A 19726-nucleotide genomic window follows, 5' to 3' on the forward strand; every position below is an offset into this window, starting at 1 on the left:
CCAGGCCGGCTCGGTCCTCCCCTCCCGCTCTGTGGCTCGATGACTCATTGCGAGCTCACAGAACAGGGCTCCGGGCAGCCGAGCGGAAATGGAGGAAAACTCGCCTCCCTGCGGACCTAGCATCCTTTCACTCCCTCCTCTCTACATTTTCCTCCTCTGTCTCTGCTGCTAAAGCCACTTTCTACCACGCTAAATTCCAAGCATCTGCCTCTAACCCTAGGAAGCTCTTTGCCACCTTCTCCTCCCTCCTGAATCCTCCTCCCCCTCCCCCCCCTCCTCCCTCTCTGCAGACGACTTCGTCAACCATTTTGAAAAGAAGGTCGACGACATCCAATCCTCGTTTGCTAAGTCAAACGACACCGCTGGTTCTGCTCACACTGCCCTACCCTGTGCTCTGACCTCTTTCTCCCCTCTCTCTCCAGATGAAATCTCGCGTCTTGTGACGGCCGGCCGCCCAACAACCTGCCCGCTTGACCCTATCCCCTCCCCTCTTCTCCAGACCATTTCCGGAGACCTTCTCCCTTACCTCACCTCGCTCATCAACTCATCACTGACCGCTGGCTACGTCCCTTCCGTCTTCAAGAGAGCGAGAGTTGCACCCCTTCTGAAAAAACCTACACTCGATCCCTCCGATGTCAACAATTACAGACCAGTATCCCTTCTTTCTTTTCTCTCCAAAACTCTTGAACGTGCCGTCCTTGGCCAGCTCTCCCGCTATCTCTCTCTGAATGACCTTCTTGATCCAAATCAGTCAGGTTTCAAGACTAGTCATTCAACTGAGACTGCTCTCCTCTGTATCACGGAGGCGCTCCGCACTGCTAAAGCTAACTCTCTCTCCTCTGCTCTCATCCTTCTAGATCTATCGGCTGCCTTCGATACTGTGAACCATCAGATCCTCCTCTCCACCCTCTCCGAGTTGGGCATCTCCGGCGCGGCCCACGCTTGGATTGCGTCCTACCTGACAGGTCGCTCCTATCAGGTGGCGTGGCGAGAATCTGTCTCCTCACCACGCGCTCTCACCACTGGTGTCCCCCAGGGCTCTGTTCTAGGCCCTCTCATATTCTCGCTATACACCAAGTCACTTGGCTCTGTCATAACCTCACATGGTCTCTCCTATCATTGCTATGCAGACGACACACAACTAATCTTCTCCTTTCCCCCTTCTGATGACCAGGTGGCGAATCGCATCTCTGCATGTCTGGCAGACATATCAGTGTGGATGACGGATCACCACCTCAAGCTGAACCTCGGCAAGACGGAGCTGCTCTTCCTCCCGGGGAAGGACTGCCCGTTCCATGATCTCGCCATCACGGTTGACAACTCCATTGTGTCCTCCTCCCAGAGCGCTAAGAACCTTGGTGTGATCCTGGACAACACCCTGTCGTTCTCAACCAACATCAAGGCGGTGGCCCGTTCCTGTAGGTTCATGCTCTACAACATCCGCAGAGTACGACCCTGCCTCACACAGAAAGCGGCGCAGGTCCTAATCCAGGCACTTGTCATCTCCCGTCTGGATTACTGCAACTCGCTGTTGGCTGGGCTCCCTGCCTGTGCCATTAAACCCCTTCAACTCATCCAGAACGCCGCAGCCCGTCTGGTGTTCAACCTTCCCAAGTTCTCTCACGTCACCCCGCTCCTCCGTTCTCTCCACTGGCTTCCAGTTGAAGCTCGCATCCGCTACAAGACCATGGTGCTTGCCTACGGAGCTGTGAGGGGAACGGCACCTCAGTACCTCCAGGCTCTGATCAGGCCCTACACCCAAAAACAAGGGCACTGCGTTCATCCACCTCTGGCCTGCTCGCCTCCCTACCACTGAGGAAGTACAGCTCCCGCTCAGCCCAGTCAAAACTGTTCGCTGCTCTGGCCCCCCAATGGTGGAACAAACTCCCTCACGACGCCAGGACAGCGGAGTCAATCACCACCTTCAGGAGACACCTGAAACCCCACCTCTTTAAGGAATACCTAGGATAGGATAAGTATTCCCTCCCCCCCCCCCCCCCTTTAAGATTTAGATGCACTATTGTAAATTGACTGTTCCACTGGATGTCATAAGGTGAATGCACCAATTTGTAAGTCGCTCTGGATAAGAGCGTCTGCTAAATGACTTAAATGTAATGTAAATGTAAATGTCATCAGAAGTGTCCACTTAATTTGAGGACTGAGGGGATAGGGTGTGTTTTTTAAGTGTTTGGACCGCAGCCCTTGTTATAGACTCTGCAGATTTTATTGCCAGAAATCTGATTTTGAGGTCAGAAAGTTTTTTTTTTTTAAACAGAATTTGCGATGGCATCACCTACTTTGTCATTAGATTCATCAAACTTATATCAGGTTTCTAACCAATGTGTGTAGATATATTTGATTTAACTCACACACATATGCAAAACAAACATGTGTTTTTGGCAGGGGCGCAACTTTGGTTTTAGAAGTGGGGGGGGGATATAATAATAACAAAATAACAAAAATCAGCTTTAATTCTTTAATGAGGCAGATAGATTATGGCTTCCATCAATGTAATTGGCTGCATAATTTCCAATCCCCCATATATATTTTTTGTAAATATATATATATTTCAAAATATATTTTCCATGATTATTTTCCCCTAACCCTACCATCCCTCACCTAATTGGAGTAAACTAATGGACAACAACATTTAGGCTTCTACTTTCAGCTTATACATACTATATACATTTTACGGACACAGTATATTTTGCAATATTTATGTTTTGTTTGTTTTTCATCCCATCCTTCAGCTACCCTCAACCCCTCCCATCTATCTCTGAACACCATCCAGTTTTGATTTCTATTTTCCATATATTTAATAAATGTGCTGTGATGTATCACAAAAGTTCTGAACATTTCTATACTCATAGCTTTCTACATATTGTTAATTAAAAATACACATTTTTGTTAAGAGTATTATTCAATTATTGATCGATTAACTATACATTTTTAAATCACCCAGCAGTGCTATTTGCAGAGGGGGACATACAGTAGCTTGGTAGGGGGTCTGGGGGCCCTCCCATTTTTGGGGGGCATCTAAACCACATTTCCTGCATTTATACACAATCTATTATGACCCATGGCCCTTCTAGCCATCTCTATTTAGAACAACAAAAAGTCATCAGAAATGCCCACAGTCATCAAGTGTAAAGGCTGGTTTCTTCCTCTGAAGAGGTGTAGCAAGGATCGGACCAAGATGCGGCGTGGTAAGTGTCCATGGTTGTTTATTTAAAAACATAAACTGAACACTATGAATACAAAAACAATAAACGTGAACAAACCGAAACAGTACCGTGTGGCGACAAACACAGACACGGAAACAAACACTCACAAACAAACAGTGAAACCCAGGCTACCTAAGTATGATTCTCAATCAGAGACAACTAACGACACCTGCCTCTGATTGAGAGCCATACTAGGCCGAAACATAGAAATCCCAAAATCATAGAAAAACAAACATAGACTGCCCACCCCAACTCACGCCCTGACCATACTAAATAACGACAAAACAAAGGACATAAAGGTCAGAACGTGACATCAAGCTAGGTGAGAGATGATTAAATATGTTTCAGTGATTGATAAGACTGAACTAGATCCATGATAATAGCACCTTTAACCAATAGCCTAACAAATGAACAACTCTTACAAATAAAGTACAAGACAACATTTTATTTTCTTTAAGTCATCCTCTATATCAAATTTCAGCCAGACCACCCAGCCAAGCCGAGCCGCCTACACACACAACCCCAACCAGTCTAGTCAATAACTCAACTCTCTTCCCAACACAACATCCGTCCCATCTTTTTTTTATATCTCAAAGGAAAGGTTTGGAAAACATAAGTTGAATGAAAACACACATACAGTGGCTTCGGAGAGTATTCAGACCCCCTTTACTTTTTCCACATTTTGTTGTGTTACAGCCTTAATCTAAATATTTTTTTTTACATATTCCTCAGCAATCTACACACAACACCCATCAATGACAAAGTGAAAGCAGGTTTTTAGAAATTTTATTATTTTATTAATACCTTATTTTCAGACCCTATGCTATGTGACTCGAAATTGAGTCTAAGGTGCATCCTGTTTCCATTAAAACTTGATTGGAGTCCACCTATGGTAAATTAAAATGATTGGACATTATTTGGAAAGGCACACACCTGTATACATAAGGTCGTATAGTTTACCGTGCTTGTCAGAGCAAAAACCAAGTCATGAGGTCGAATGAATTGTCTGTAGAGCCCTGAGACAGGGTTGTGTCGAGGCACAGATCTGGGAAAGGGCACCAAAACATGTCTGCAGCATTGAAGGTCCCAAAGAACACAGTGGCCTCCATCATTCTTAAATGGAAGAAGTTTGGAAACACCAAGACTCTTCTTAGAGCTGCCCACCCGGCCAAACTGAGTAATCGGGTGAGAAGGGCCTTGGTCCGGGAGGTGATCAAGAACCCGATAGTCACTCTGACAGAGCTCTAGAGTTAATCTTTGGAGATGGGAGAACATTCCAGAAGGACAACCATCTCTACAGCACATCAATCATGCCTTTATGGTAGAGTGGCCAGATGGAAGCCAATCCTCAGTAATAGCCACATGACAGCCCGCTAGGAGTTTGCCAAAAGGCACCTAAATAATCTCAGACAATGAGAAACAAGATTCTCTGGTCTGATGAAACCAAAATGTAACTCTTTGGCCTGAATGCCAAGCGTCGCCTCTGGAGGAAACCTGGCACCATACCTACGGTGAAGCATCGTGGTTGCAGTATCATGCTGTGGGGATGTTTTTCAGCAGCAGGGACTGGGAGACTGGTCAGGATCGAGGGAAGGAGGAACAGATCAAAGTACAGAGAGAACTTTGATGAAAATCTGCTCCAAAGCGCTCAGGACATCAGACTGGGGCGAATGTTCACCTTCTAATAGGACAACGACCCTAAGCCCAAAGTCAAGCTAACGTAGTAGTGGCTTCGGGACAAGTCTCTGAATGTCGTTGAGTGGCTCAGCCAAAGCCTGGACTTGAACCCGATCGAACATTCCTGGAGAGACCTAAATATAGCTGTGCAGCAACGTTCCCCATCCAACCTGACAGAGCTGCAGAGATCTGCAGAGAAGAATGGGAGAAAGTCCCCAAATACATGTGTGCCAAGCTTGTTGTGTCATACCCAAGAACACTCAAAGCTGTAATTGCTGCCAAAGGTGCTTCAAGAAAGTACTGAATAAATGGTCTGAATACTTAAGTAAATGTGATATTTTTTTAATACATTTGCTTAAATGTAAAGAAAAACTGTTTTTGCTTTGTCATTATAAGGTACTAGATGCAGATTGGTGAGGGAAAAAATATTTAAATATTTAATACATTTTAGAATAAGGCTGTAACGTAACAAAATGTGGAAAAAGTCAAGGGGTCTGAATACTTTCCGAATGCACTGTACACCTACACATTAACATACAGAAACAGTACACGCTCCATACAATTCATATCATAGGCCTAATAGTACTGCATATATGAATAATAGTAGTGTAAAATATGAATAATAGTAGTGTAAAAATGTAATTAATTTTACTTAATTTTTCTCCCCAATGGTATCCAATTGTTAGAAGCTACTATCTTGTCTCATTGCTACAACTCCCGTACGGCTCGGGAGAGACGAAGGTTGAAAGTCATGCTTCCTCAGATATACAACCCAACCAAGCCGCACTGCTTCTTAACACAGCGAGCATCCAACCCGGAAGCTAGTCGCACCAATGTGTTGGAGGAAACACCGCACACCTGGCAACCTTGGTTAGCGTACACTGTGCCCTGCCTGCCACAGGAGTCGCTGGTGCGCGATGAGACAAGGATATCCCTACCGGCCAAACCCTCCCTAACCCGGATGACGCTAGGCCAATTGTGCGTCGCCCCACGGACCTCCCGGTCGCGGCTGGTTACGACAGATGAAAACCAAAACTGGCATACAGATCGGTAGAAATGGTAAGATGAATTGGCATTTTACGAGAGAAAGGTTGTCAACTCCTCGTGTAACCTGTTACCGGCTACTTCAGGAGAGTAATGTCAGAATCTGAGGCAGGTGTTAGTCATTGTCTCTGATTGGGAACCATATTTAGGTAGCCTGTTTTGTGTTGGGTTTTGTGGGTGATTGTTCCTGTCTTTGTGTTTGTGGCACCAGATAGGACTGTTTCGGTTTTTTCACGTTTCTTGTTTTGTAGATTGTTGTATTTTCATCTTTATTAAAGATGGACAAAACTAACCACGCTGCATTTTGGTCCGGCTCTCTTTCCCCAGAAGAAAACCGTTACAGTTGCCATTGTCCTGGCTTGAAGAATGTTCAGTGAATTGGGAGGTGAAGATTGAGGTAATACAGTAGGGGGAGAAGCATGGTTGTATGCACATTGAGAAACACCACTAGTCTCACCTTAGAGCTTGTAACTTTCTGTCCGCTGCCCTTCACCGCTATGGAAGAAGAGTAGTACGCACGTTGCGCATTTACTTGGATAGAATGAGAGTTTTACACAAGGGCAACCAACTCTTTGCTGCTTGGGCCCCTCCCTGCAAGGCGAGGCCCCTCTCTCATCAACTGCTTTCCCACTGGATAGTGGAAAATACTAAACTACTAATACTGGCAAGGGTTTACAGCCCGCGGAGGGCTTGAGGGCTCACTCCACCAGAGGTATGACTGCCTCTTGGGCACTATTCACAGGCATCTCTTTACTAGAGATTTGTAACGCGACATGTCGGACCGCCTCTCATAACTTCATGAGGTTTTACTGACTGGATGTCACTGCACCTTTGTTGGCACATACTGTCCTCAGTGGGTTACACTGTTGGGACTACCCTGGCTTCAGAGAACATGTCTGCGATACGGTCCATATCCACATATGTGATACATCGAAATAAGTATTCGAGTAACCCCGGTTCTCTGATAATATGAGTGAGATGTAGTGGTGTGGGGGCTGTGCTTTGGCAAAGTGGGTGGGGTTATATCCTTCCTGTTTGGCCCTGTCCGGGGGTGTCCTCGGATGGGGCCACAGTGTCTCCTAACCCCTCCTGTCTCAGCCTCCAGTATTTATGCTGCAGTAGTTTGTGTCGGGGGGCTAGGGTCAGTTTGTTATATCTGGAGTACTTCCCCTGTCCTATTCGGTGTCCTGTGTGAATCTAAGTGTGCGTTCTCTAATTCTCTCCTTCTTTCTTTCTCTCTCTCGGAGGACCTGAGCCCTAGGACCATGCCCCAGGACTACCTGACATGATGACTCCTTGCTGTCCCCAGTCCACCTAGCGATGCTGCTGCTCCAGTTTCAACTGACCTGAGCCCTAGGACCATGCCCCAGGACTACCTGACATGATGACTCCTTGCTGTCCCCAGTCCACCTGGCCATGCTGCTGCTCCAGTTTCAACTGTTCTGCCTTACTATTATTCGACCATGCTGGTCATTTATGAACATTTGAACATCTTGGCCATGTTCTGTTATAATCTCCACCCGGCACAGCCAGAAGAGGACTGGCCACCCCACATAGCCTGGTTCCTCTCTAGGTTTCTTCCTAGGTTCTGGCCTTTCTAGGGAGTTTTTCCTAGCCACCGTGCTTCTACACCTGCATTGCTTGCTGTTTGGGGTTTTAGGCTGGGTTTCTGTACAGCACCTTGAGATATCAGCTGATGTACGAAGGGCTATATAAATAAAATTAGATTTGATTTGATTTGAGATGTATCACCTAATTTCCCTGCTTGCAAGAGCTCAATCAAATAGGGGATCGGTCAAGAATGACCAGAGGACATGTGAGTGGCACCTCATAGGGAGGAACGGCTCACCTCATTCGCAGAGTGAATCCCATATGTGATACATCTCACTCATCTTATCAGAGAACCGGGGTTACGCAAGTAACCTTAGGTTTCATGTCTTTGATCAGGGTTGTCAAACTCATTCCACGAAGGGCCAAGTGTCTGCACGTTTTTGTTTTTTTCCTTTCAATTAAGACTTAGAAAACCAGGTGAGGGGTGTTCCTTAACAATTAGTAACATTAGTTCATCATTCATGGGTGGTGCGAAAACCCTCAGTCATTCGGTCCTCCGTGGAATGAGTTTGACACATGTGCCCGAGACTCACTCCAATTTGCATACTGCCCCAACAGATCCATGGACGACTCAATCTCAGTTGCACTCCACACTGCCCTCATCCACCTAGATAAAATGAATAGATATGTGAGAAAGCTGTTCATTGACAACAGTTCAACATTCAACACCATTGCCGCCTCCTAGCTCGTCAACAAGCTTCGGACCCTGGGACTGGATCCCTCTGCAACTGGATCCTGGACTTCCTGACGGGCCGACACTGGTAGTGAGGGTAGGCAACATCACCTCTGTCATGCTGACTCTCAACATGAGGGCGCCACAGGGGAATGTGCTTAGTCCCCTCCTGTACTTCCTGTTCACCCACAACTACTTGGTCCTGCACCACTCCAACAACATCATCAAGTTTGCCGACAACACCGGTGGGAGGCCTGATCACCGGTGACGATGAGACAGCCTACAGGTCAGTGACCTGGCAGTGTGGTGCCGGGACAACAACCTCTCCTTCAACGTCAGTAAAACTAAGTAGATGATCGTGGACTACAGGAAACATCCACATCGACAGGTCCATTGGAGCGGGTCAAGAGCTTCAAGTTCCTTGGGGTCCAAATCACTAAGGACTGTGCCTCTTCACCCTCAGGAGGTTGAAAAAGTGATCTTGGTGATCTTAGGCTTGTGTGCGGCTGCTGGGCCATGAAAACCCATTTCATGAAGCTCCCGACGAACAGTTATTGTGCTGACGTTGCTTCCAGAGAGTTTGGAACTCAGTAGTGAATGTTGCAAATGAGGACAAATTATTTTTATGTGTTTCAGCACTCCCTGTTCTGTGAGCTTGTGTGGCCTACCACTTTGCAGCTGAGTCGTTGTTGCTCCTAGATTATTTACTTCACAATAACAGCACTTACAGTTGACAGGGACAGCTCTAGCAGGGCAGAAATTTGCCAAACTGACTTGCTGGAAAGGTGACATCCTATGACGGTGCCATGTTGAAAGTCACTGAGCTCTTCAGTAAGGCCATTCTACTGCCTGCGTTTCCCTATGGAGAATGCATGGCTGTTTGCTCGATTTTATAGACCTGTCAGCAACGGGTGTAGCTGAAATAGCCGAATCCACTAACATGGATCGGTGTCCACATACTTTTGTATATACTGTATATAGTGTATGTTGAGATGGCACCTGTACTCCGTAGAAAAGTGATTATTTAAATCATTATCAGTCAACATCATCGCACCATGCTCAATCATTGTATTGACCATAGTTTTATTGATCCTGGTAAGCCTGTAGAGTTTGCTGGCTCAACAAATACATGGCAGGCAGCCCTTTCAGAAACAGTCAGCTTACGAAAAAAATCACATCCTACTTAAATGGATAAACTATGCATGAGATATTCTATTCTTCCTGCTCACTTCTTTTTTATTTACTGTGATGAATATATTAGGCCAATCGGATCTAACAGTTTTCTAATCGCTAGGACAAAGCAATTCAGGCAGACGGAGAGAGGGGGAGAAAAGGGAAAGGAGAAGAGAGGGATGTTTGTGAGCAAGAGTAAAACGGGAGGAGGAGGGGTGGAGTGAGAAGAGATTTTGTCAAATTAGCCACACTGTCAGCCTGGTTTTGACTTATCTCTACTGGAATTGTCATCTCTATAGCAGACACAAGAAGCCTCGCTTGCTCACCATCATCTTGCCTACAGTTAGTTTACAGTCCAGCTCTCTTGTATCTGCCTCGGCTGGCTAATTAGATGAGAAATTGCTCAACCTCCAGTGGGGTGGCTAGGAATGGCTATCACACAGCAAGGGAACATCATATTAACAGATTTATACAAGGAAAATCTGGTTCATGTTTTCATCATAATATTCACACAAAGATGTCCTTATCAACAACAACAAAAATGTCAGGCAAATGATAATTCATCAGGGCATTTGAATCTGACTGTACACTGACTACACAGGAGAACAACTCAGTCTTGAAAACAGTCCCTGCTTCACATTACATAACATTATGTCTTCAGTGAGTTACATACCTATTTGCCCTTGGATTGTGTTTAGCCAGCAGCCATGTTGACTTTGTCTGGGAATCACACAAGGGATCCTTCAGAACGACATAACTCTAAGAACCATTCACGTAGAATTGGAATATATTCCATTTAGTCAATTTATATCTGCAATGTTCTCTGACTGTTTTGTTCTGAGCAATTTAGGCATATTCACTCAAATTCTATAATAATCCACATAATTTATGTAGCCTACAAGTAATGGAAGTAACATCTGATTATAGGCCATATTTCCAGAATTCAGAGAAATGACCTCTTATAAAAAGAGGTCCATTTAGATGCTTTTGGAGCCATAGGCGAGTGATTTGGGGGTTATTATTCTGCACAAAGCACAACCATTACAGAGGGACAGATGACGGGTTCATCCTGAATGGGCTACAGATGGGCACAAGAAAAAACCCACAGGTCAAAGGCATTTCATAGGATTTCTCAGTCTATTGATAGTGCATGCGCTGCATGCACGCAGGCATGTAACCTACAAAATGATGCATGATTAATAAGTTATATTTTTCTAATTATACGATCAGACTAATGCGTGGCGCCTCGATACGACATTCAGGCACTCGGTTACAATCACATCCTCTCATCCATCTCCGACGTGGGGAGGAGAGGCAGTTCAAACAATAAACACATCGTAGCCTAAATCGATAACAAAAAAATCTCATCCAATCGTAAAATCTTGAAGCCATCGTTAATTTCCGTGAAGCCAATCCCCGTCTGTCTCTATGGTGTTTTATTTTTCAACAAGCTGACGAAAGCTCGGGTTTTTCCGTGAAGTAGCAATAAGAGCCGAGAGTCTTACACACGCGAGGCATAGACATCAAGCGGTTTGGGTAACTCTGTACAATTGTTTACTCTTACTGAACAAGGAGATAGGTATTTTGAGAATGTTATCAGCTAATGAGGTATGTTTGTTGATTGTACATTTGTTTTGTCAGGTCTCAAAATAATATGCATTAAATAGCCATTATTTAAAAAAAATAACAATGTAGGCTAACTTACATGTCAAATAGGCTATACAAACATGACATATTTTGTGTATTTTTTTAATGACAAATATCGTTATTTTTGTATATGTTATTGTTGTCATTCCATTAGCTCGTGTCTGTTGGGACATTTCAAGTGCTTAAATTACCTCTTGGATTTATCCGCATTTTGGAATGGGTAAGTTTGAGTGTTTGCAGAAACACATATTTGTTTTGCATGAAATAACTAAATGATAGAAAATACGTTTACAGTTGCCAGTTAATTTATTCATCATATGTATTAACGTTAGTGTCTGCGAAATATAGCATAGCAGTCATATTTAGGCTACATTTGCGCACGGAAATATAATTGCGCCTTTCATGTTTACCCAAGGGGTCTCGTGTTTTTGCGAGTAAATCAGCGTTATAGCAGGCTATACTGTAAGTTTTTTGTTTAAATTCATTTCCATTACTCTCAGGTGAAACTTTGAATTATCGTAATTGAGTTCTGTGTCGCTGATGATGTGTTACTATTTCTCAGACGAGTAACCGTCCCAGCGCGTGAACAAACTGCTTTACCGTGACCAACTAGTTCACGTTTATTTAAGTAATCGCTGCTCTGTTAGGTCTTCACCGGGAGGCTGGAGAACAACAACACCTAAAAACTAACCTTTTGCCTGAAAGAGATCGCAGTGAAGCAGGGCAGAAAATGGACCATCCTACAGACAGTGAATCACGTGGCCTTGGCTTGTTATATAAATCAGGCAGACAGGCATTGAGGAAATCAGGTATTGTTTGATTGAATGTTAGAATTGGAAAAACTAGTGACTTTAAGTGTGGTATGGTCGGTGGTGTCAGTCGCGCCAGATCCAGAATCTCAGAAACAGCCACCCCCCTGAGCTTTTCATGCACAACAGTGTCTATGGTTTACCAAGTGTGGTTTGACAAACAAACATTAAATCAGTGGCAGTCCTGTGGGCAAAAAAAGCTTGTTGATGAGAGAGGTCGAAGGAGAATGAATCATACAAGCTAACAGGCGGGCCACAAACAGACAAAAAGCCATCTCGGAATGCAACTCCTGCATCTCGGAATGCAACTCCTGCATCTCGTAATGCAACTCCTCAGTCGTGTCTCGGATGGACTATTGCAGCAGACAATAGGAGGTTCCCCTCCTATTAGCTAAAAACAAGAAGAAGTGGATCCAGTGGGCACACGATCACTAACACTGGACAATTGAGGAGTGCAAAAACATCATCTGGTCCAACAAATCCCAGCTCCTGTTGTCTCATGTTGATGGCAGAGTCAGGATTTGGCGTAAGCAGTACGAGTCCATAGACCCATCATTTCCCAAACACGAGCATAGTGACACACAGACATTTCCCAACAACGAGCACAGTGACACACAGACATTTCACAACAACGAGCACAGTGACACACAGACATTTCACAACCACGAGCACAGTGACACACAGACATTTCACAACCACGAGCATAGTGACACACAGACATTTCACAACCACGAGCATAGTGACACACAGACATTTCCCAACAACGAGCACAGTGACACACAGACATTTCACAACAACGAGCACAGTGACACACAGACATTTCCCAACAACGAGCACAGTGACACACAGACATTTCACAACAACGAGCACAGTGACACACAGACATTTCACAACCACGAGCATAGTGACACACAGACATTTCACAACCACGAGCACAGTGACACACAGACATTTCATGTATTCAAGTTTTTTTTAATTGATTTTTTTTTAAATGTATTTGTTGTTTTTATCAATGTCAATCAAACAAACGATAGCAGTCACATGATCTGCACTGCAACAAGACATGAACAAGAAGGGGGGGTTTGGTACAGCAGCTCAAGTTACAACAATTGAGAGATAATATTACAAGAGGGGTATCTAACAAAGGTCTTTGTTTTTGTAGCTGTGCCATGCAGCTTAGCTGTTGAAGCTGTCCTAGAAGATTTGAACCTTTTACTGCAGTGGGCTAAATCAGGGTCACGTAGTGTTTCTTGGTAGTCTTAAACAAATCTACTCTGAAACAAAAGTATACACCTAATACACATGGTTATTGTCTATATGTCAGATATAGAGTTGAAATGTATTAAACTTTAAGTTTGCGTCCCAATATTACATTTTATATACATCACAGAACACTGAAATATTATAACAAACTGTTTAACATAGAAACACCGGGAATTCCGTCTGTTTAAAAATAAATGTTTATTAATTATACTTTCTGAGTGATTTAAATATCGACTGGCATTCATCAGGCTGCACGCTCAAGAGAAAGCTTCAAACTGTAACTAGTGCCTGCAACCTGGTTCAGGTTGTCAATCAACCTACCAGGGTAGTTACAAACAGCACAGGAATGAAATCATCAAGATTTATTGATAATCTCTTTGCTAATGCTGACAAAATTGGTTTGAAAGCTGTACCCAAATCCATTAGATGTTGTGATCACAATATAGTAGCCATATCTAGGAAATCCAAAGTTACAAAGGCTGGGCCTAATATTGTGTATAAGAAGTCATACAATACGTTTTGTAGTGATTCCTATGTTGTTGATGTGAAGATTATTTGTTGGTCAGTGTGTAATGATGAGCAACCATACAGAGCTGGGTTTGATCCCAGGCTGTGTCACAGTTGGCCGTGACCTGGAGACGCATGAGGCGGTGTGCAATTGGCCCAGCGTTGGGTTTGGCCGGCCGAGATTTCCTTGTCCCATCACGCTCTAGCGACTCCTTGTGACGGGCCAGGCATCTGCAAGCTGACTTCGGTCGCCAGCTGGATGGTGTTTCCTCCGACACATTGGTGCGGCCGGCTTCCGGGTTAAGAAGTGTGTCAAGAAGCAGTACGGCTTGGTAGGATCCCGTTTCGGAGGATGCATGGTTCTTGACCTTCGCATAGTGACACACAGACATTTCCTAACCACGAGCATAGTGACACACAGACATTTCCCGACCACGAGCATAGTGACACACAGACAATCAACCCACTGCACACTGTGATTCTCAAGGGTGATTTAATTGATTCAGCTTTGTTAGTAGGAATGACCCCGGTCGGACAAAACAAAGATAACCTGGGTTTACTTACATCTCGGTCATCGTCAGTATCTTTACTATTGCAGATTCTTATTAGCAGCTCTGATGGCAGTTTTCTTTGTCATTCTGCACATCATTTCATCATGAGGTGTGTGCAGCGTCCATGGGGAGTTGCAGCGATGGGACAAGACTATAACTACCAATTGGATATCACAAAATTGGGGAGAAAAAAACATTACGAGCAACCAGGCGCTGCACTTGATACATTTATGAAATTGATTATCCCAGTTACTAATACGCATGCACCCATTAAGAAAATGACTGTAAAAACGGTTAAATACCTGTGGATTGATTAGGAATTGAAACATTTTATGGTTGAGAGGGATGAAATGGTAAATAGGTCTGGCTATACAACCGATCGGCAAACATGCTGCAAATTGAGAAATAATGTGACTGAACTGAATAAAAAGAAGAAGAAACTACACTTTGAAACAAAGATAAATTACATAAAGAATTATAGTAAAAAGCTTTGGAGCACCATAAAATGAAATGTTGGGTAAACTCTGCTCCATCATTCGTTGAATCAGATGGCTCATTCATCACAAAACCCACTGATATTGCCGACTACTTTAATGATTTACTTCTTTGGCAAGATTAGAAAACTTAGGCATGACATACATGCCAGCAACAAACTCTTGACACTACATATCCAAGTATATCTGACCAAAATATGAAAGACAAGAATTATAATTTTAAATTCCGTAAAGTAAGTGTGGAAGAGGTGAAACAATTATTGTTTTCTATCAACAATAACAAGCCACCGGGGTCTGACAACTTGGATGGAAAATTAGTGAGGATAATAGGGGACAAAATTGTCACTCCTATTTGCCATATTTTCAATTTAACCTCACTGGGGTAGGGGGTACTATTTTCACCTCCGGATGAAAAGCGTGCCCAAAGTAAACTGCCTGCTACTCAGGCCCAGGCCCAAACATGTATTGAGTAAATGGGAGTCTTGTGAGTGCAACCATATGAAGATCATCAAAGGTAAGTGATTCATTTTATCGCTATTTCTGACGTAACTCCTCAACTTGGCTGGTGACTGTTTGTAATGACTTGTCTGCTGCACGCTGTTCTCAGATGATCGCATGGTATGCTTTTGCCGTAAAGCCTTTTTGAAATCTGAGACCGTGGTTGGGTTAACAAAAAGTTCATCTTTAAACCAATGTATAACACTATGTTTTATTAATTTTTCGAATGTGTATTTCTGTTTTTGAATTTGGCGCTCTGCAATTTCACTGGATGTTGGCCAGGTGGGATGCTACCGTCGCACACCCCCTAGAGTGGTTAAGCCTAATAGTAAATCCTCCTTATCTGGCTCAAATAGCCGACCAATCAGCCTGTTACCAACCCGTAGTAAATTTTGGAAAGCAAAATGAGGTATAATCAGGAATTCCCAAGGGCAGCTGTCTAGGCCCCTTACCTTTTTCCATCTTTACTGACGACATGCCACTGGCTTTGAGTGTCTATGTATGCGGATGACTCAACACTATACACGTCGGCTTCCACAGCGACTGAAATGTCAGCAATACTCAACAAAGAGCTGCAGTTAGTTTCAGAATGGGTGGCAAGGAATAAGTTGGTCCTAAATATTTAAAAAACTTAAATCATTGTATTTGGGACAAATAATTCACTAAACCCCAACTAAATCTTGTAATGAATAATGTGGAAATTTAGCAAGTTGAAAAGACTAAACTGCTTGGAGTAACCTTGGATTGTAAACTGTCATGGTCGAAACATATTGATAGAACAATAGCTAGAATGGGGAGATGTCTTTAATTTTGTACATTTATTTAACTAGGAAAAGTCTTGAGTTGATTTTTCAGGCGAGACCTGTCCAAGAAGGCTGCAACAATCAATACATTACATAATAAAAACATATAACGATACAACAACATGATCCAGCCTAAGAAAATATTTACAATCCTCTGTAACAGAGTCTCCCATCAACAGTTGTATTATACAGCATCCACCTTCACATCAAAAGTGTTTGCTTCTGTAGACAGTATCAGGGTCATTCAAACATAAAAACACTTACAACTGTGTTCACAAGAATCAAACGGACAGACTGATTGGCTGCCAACTTGGATAAAAAAGTGCTCCTCTGCATTCTTAACAGTGCTATCAACAAGGCAGGTCCTAGTTGTGTCACACCTGGTGCTAATCAAATCAAATCAAATTTTATTTGTCACATACACATGGTTAGCAGATGTTAATGCGAGTGTAGAGAAATGCTTGTGCTTCTAGTTCCGACAATGCAGTGATAACCAACAAGTAATCTAACTAACAATTCCAAAACTACTGTCTTATACACAGTGTAAGGGGATAAGGAATATGTACATAAGGATATATGAATGAGTGATGGTACAGAGCAGCATACAGTAGATGGTATCGAGTACAGTATATACATATGAGATGAGTATGTAGACAAAGTAAACAAAGTGGCATAGTTAAAGTGGCTAGTGATACATGTATTACATAAGGATGCAGTCGATGATGTAGAGTACAGTATATACATATGCATATGAGATGAATAATGTAGGGTAAGTAACATTATATAAGGTAGCATTGTTTAAAGTGGCTAGTGATATATTTACATCATTTCCCATCAATTCCCATTATTAAAGTGGCTGGAGTTGGGTCAGTGTCAATGACAGTGTGTTGGCAGCAGCCACTCAATGTTAGTGGTGGCTGTTTAACAGTCTGATGGCCTTGAGATAGAAGCTGTTTTTCAGTCTCTTGGTCCCAGCTTTGATGCACCTGTACTGACCTCGCCTTCTGGATGATAGCGGGGTGAACAGGCAGTGGTTCGGGTGGTTGATGTCCTTGATGATCTTTATGGCCTTCCTGTAACATCGGGTGGTGTAGGTGTCCTGGAGGGCAGGTAGTTCGCTACTGATCAGTCGTGTGGTCAGGTGCCACAAAGAGGGACTTGCAATTGGCTCAGATCAGGGTCGCACGGCTGGCCCTTGGATGTACACAGAGAGCTAATATTAATAATATGCATGTCAATCTCTCCTGGCTCAAAGTGGAGGAGAGATTGAATTCATCACTACTTGTATTTGTGTGAGGTATTGACATGTTGAATGCACCAAGCTGTCTGTTTGAACTACTGGCACACAGCTCAAACACCCATGCATACCCCACAAGACATGCCACAGAGGTCTCTTCAAAGTCCCCAAGTCCAGAACAGCCTATGGGAGGCGCACAGTACTACATAGAGCCATGACTTCATGGAACTCTATTACATATAAAGTAACTCATGCCAGCAGTAAAATTGGATTTAAAAAATAGATACAAATAGACCTTATGGAACAGCGGGGACTGTGAAGCAACACAAACATAGACACATGCATACAATCTCACGATAACACTATATACACATGTACACATAGATGTTGTGTTATAGATGTCTGGTAGCAGAGTAGAGTCCTGAAGGCACACACTTAATATATTGTGAAATCTGTTATGAATGTATTGTAATGTTTTTAAAATGTATAGCTTCCTTAATTTTGATGGACCCCAGGAAGACTTACCACTTACCACGCTGCGTGTTGGTCTGATCTTGACTACTCTTCCTCAGACGAAGAGGAGAATCGTTACAAAGCATGTACAGTGTAGTAGAGGAAACTTGTTCTGCCTTATTTTGAAATTGATGAAGAGTCATGGTTGTTTGTTCAGTTTGTTGATGAGCCGCTCACATTTAATCTGATGGGTTTAGGTCCGTGCTGACATTTACATTACCAATGACATTTTAAAAACACAATTGTGTTGTCCTGCACACAACGGCACCAATCTTTATGTCTGTATGATCTATTTGTGGATGATTATTCCAGAGTTATATGTGGTCCATAACCTTTCCATTAGACATGGATGTATGGGTCATCTCCCATACATTTCCGAATCTGCAGCTGTGGCTCTCTGGCACATGTGCCCAAGTGGTGCAGTGGTCTAAGGCACTGCATCTCAGTGCAAGAGGTGTCACTGCAGTACCTGGTTTGAATCCAGGCTGCATCACATCCGGCCGTGATTGGGAGTCCCATAGGGCGGCGCACAATTGGCCCAGCATTCTCCGGGGTAGGCCGTCATTGTAATTAAGAAACTGAGTTGCCTAGTTAAATAAAGGTTACTTAAAAAAAATATTGTCAGTATCTGGCACACAATTCTCCAAACAGCTGTAAATTCCTCCCTCCCAAGTCATGCAGAAGCTGGCCTTTGATATGTGCTTCAACTCCTCTGTGTGTGTGTGTGTTGTGTGTGTGCATGTGTGGGCATCCTAATACTGAACTAGTTGTATTAGTGTACAGTCACTGTCTTGCCTGCAGCATAGCGCTCTTGTGTCAGATGATAGGTTTCTTTCAGAATACTGACAGCTGACCAACAAATATGGATTTGTGTCATATGTCAGTATAGTATTTGTGACTTCAGTGTGACTGAAATATTTGATACAACTTTCTCAGGTGCATCAACTAGACACATTTACATTTACAATTGTATTGTTTTCATAGGACAGTGTATAGGTCATGCTCAACAAAACAGAACCTTACACAAGTTGGGATTTCTCTATTTGTATTTCACAAATGGTGCTGAATAAGAGGAATTGCCATTTCAGATAATAATTGTTATTGAATGTCCAGGAAATGTGAGAAAAAATATGCACCTTCTTAGCCTTCTCAAGGGAGTATTAATCTCCTCTGTCTCTGTCTGTCTCTCTCTGTGTCTCTCTCTCTCTGTCTCTCTGTCTCTCTCTGTCTGTCTGTCTCTCTCTGTGTCTCTCTCTTTCTCTCTCTCTCTATCCTTCTCTCTCTCTCTCTCTCTCTCTCTCTCTCTCTCTCTCTCTCTCTCTCTCTTTTGTCTCTCTCTCTCTCTCTGTCTCTCTGTCTGTCTGTCTCTGTGTGTCTTTCTCTCTCTGTCTCCCCTTCTCTTTCTCTCTCTGTCTCTCTTTCTGCCTCTCTCTGTCTGTCTCTTTCTCTCTCTTGCTCTCTCATACCTCCCTGGACATTAGCAAATGTCAGATCATGTCAATTTCCAAAGCTTCAAGAAACACTATCTGGCTTCAAACCTACAAGATCAACAGAATGCAAAGCAAAATGAACTATTCAGTTCCAATCCAATGTCATAAGGCCCATGTGGATGCAGCTTTAGGCTGTAATCTAGCCCTGCTAACCCTAACCCACCAGGTCAGAGAGGAGCTCACGTCCCTCCCTGGCCTGGGCTCGGCTCTGTCTGAGTCAGACAGGAGAAGGACAGCCTGTCCCATCCTGTTTGCTCGGAGGGCCCAATGTCAGAGCCAGGGGCAGAAATCAAGCCCAACGCTACTCACTCAGTGAGTGAACTCTACAGGGAAAAGCTTGAAGCGCGTAATGGTCTGGTGTTGCTTTTTCTCCAGAGACGGAGAACCAACTTATTCACAAGTACGTAGTTCTGTAACATACACCATTGTGTGAAGAGCAAAAATCATTATTAACAGATTCATCAAGGTGAACAGACTTTTGTGTCTCGTTTGTGTCTCGTCTCTTTAGTAAA

General features: G+C 43.5%; 1 protein-coding gene across 2 annotated transcripts in view; it reads left to right on the plus strand.

Moving 5' to 3' along the window:
• Positions 1-10882: 10882 nt before the first annotated feature.
• Positions 10883-19726, plus strand: part of LOC124020426 (synaptoporin-like) — a 36318-nt gene continuing 27474 nt past the window's right edge. Inside the window, exons 1-2 of one of the 2 annotated variants that reach the window (XM_046335677.1) lie at positions 10883-11010; positions 11204-11269. In XM_046335677.1, coding sequence (XP_046191633.1) covers positions 11006-11010; positions 11204-11269 — 71 coding nt within the window. In that variant the 5' untranslated portion in view covers positions 10883-11005. The remainder of the gene's footprint in view (positions 11011-11203; positions 11270-19726) is intronic. The other variant, XM_046335673.1, reaches the window with a different exon arrangement.

Source organism: Oncorhynchus gorbuscha, linkage group LG03 (genome assembly GCF_021184085.1).
Source record: "Oncorhynchus gorbuscha isolate QuinsamMale2020 ecotype Even-year linkage group LG03, OgorEven_v1.0, whole genome shotgun sequence".
In the NCBI taxonomy this organism is placed as follows: Eukaryota; Metazoa; Chordata; class Actinopteri; order Salmoniformes; family Salmonidae; genus Oncorhynchus; species Oncorhynchus gorbuscha.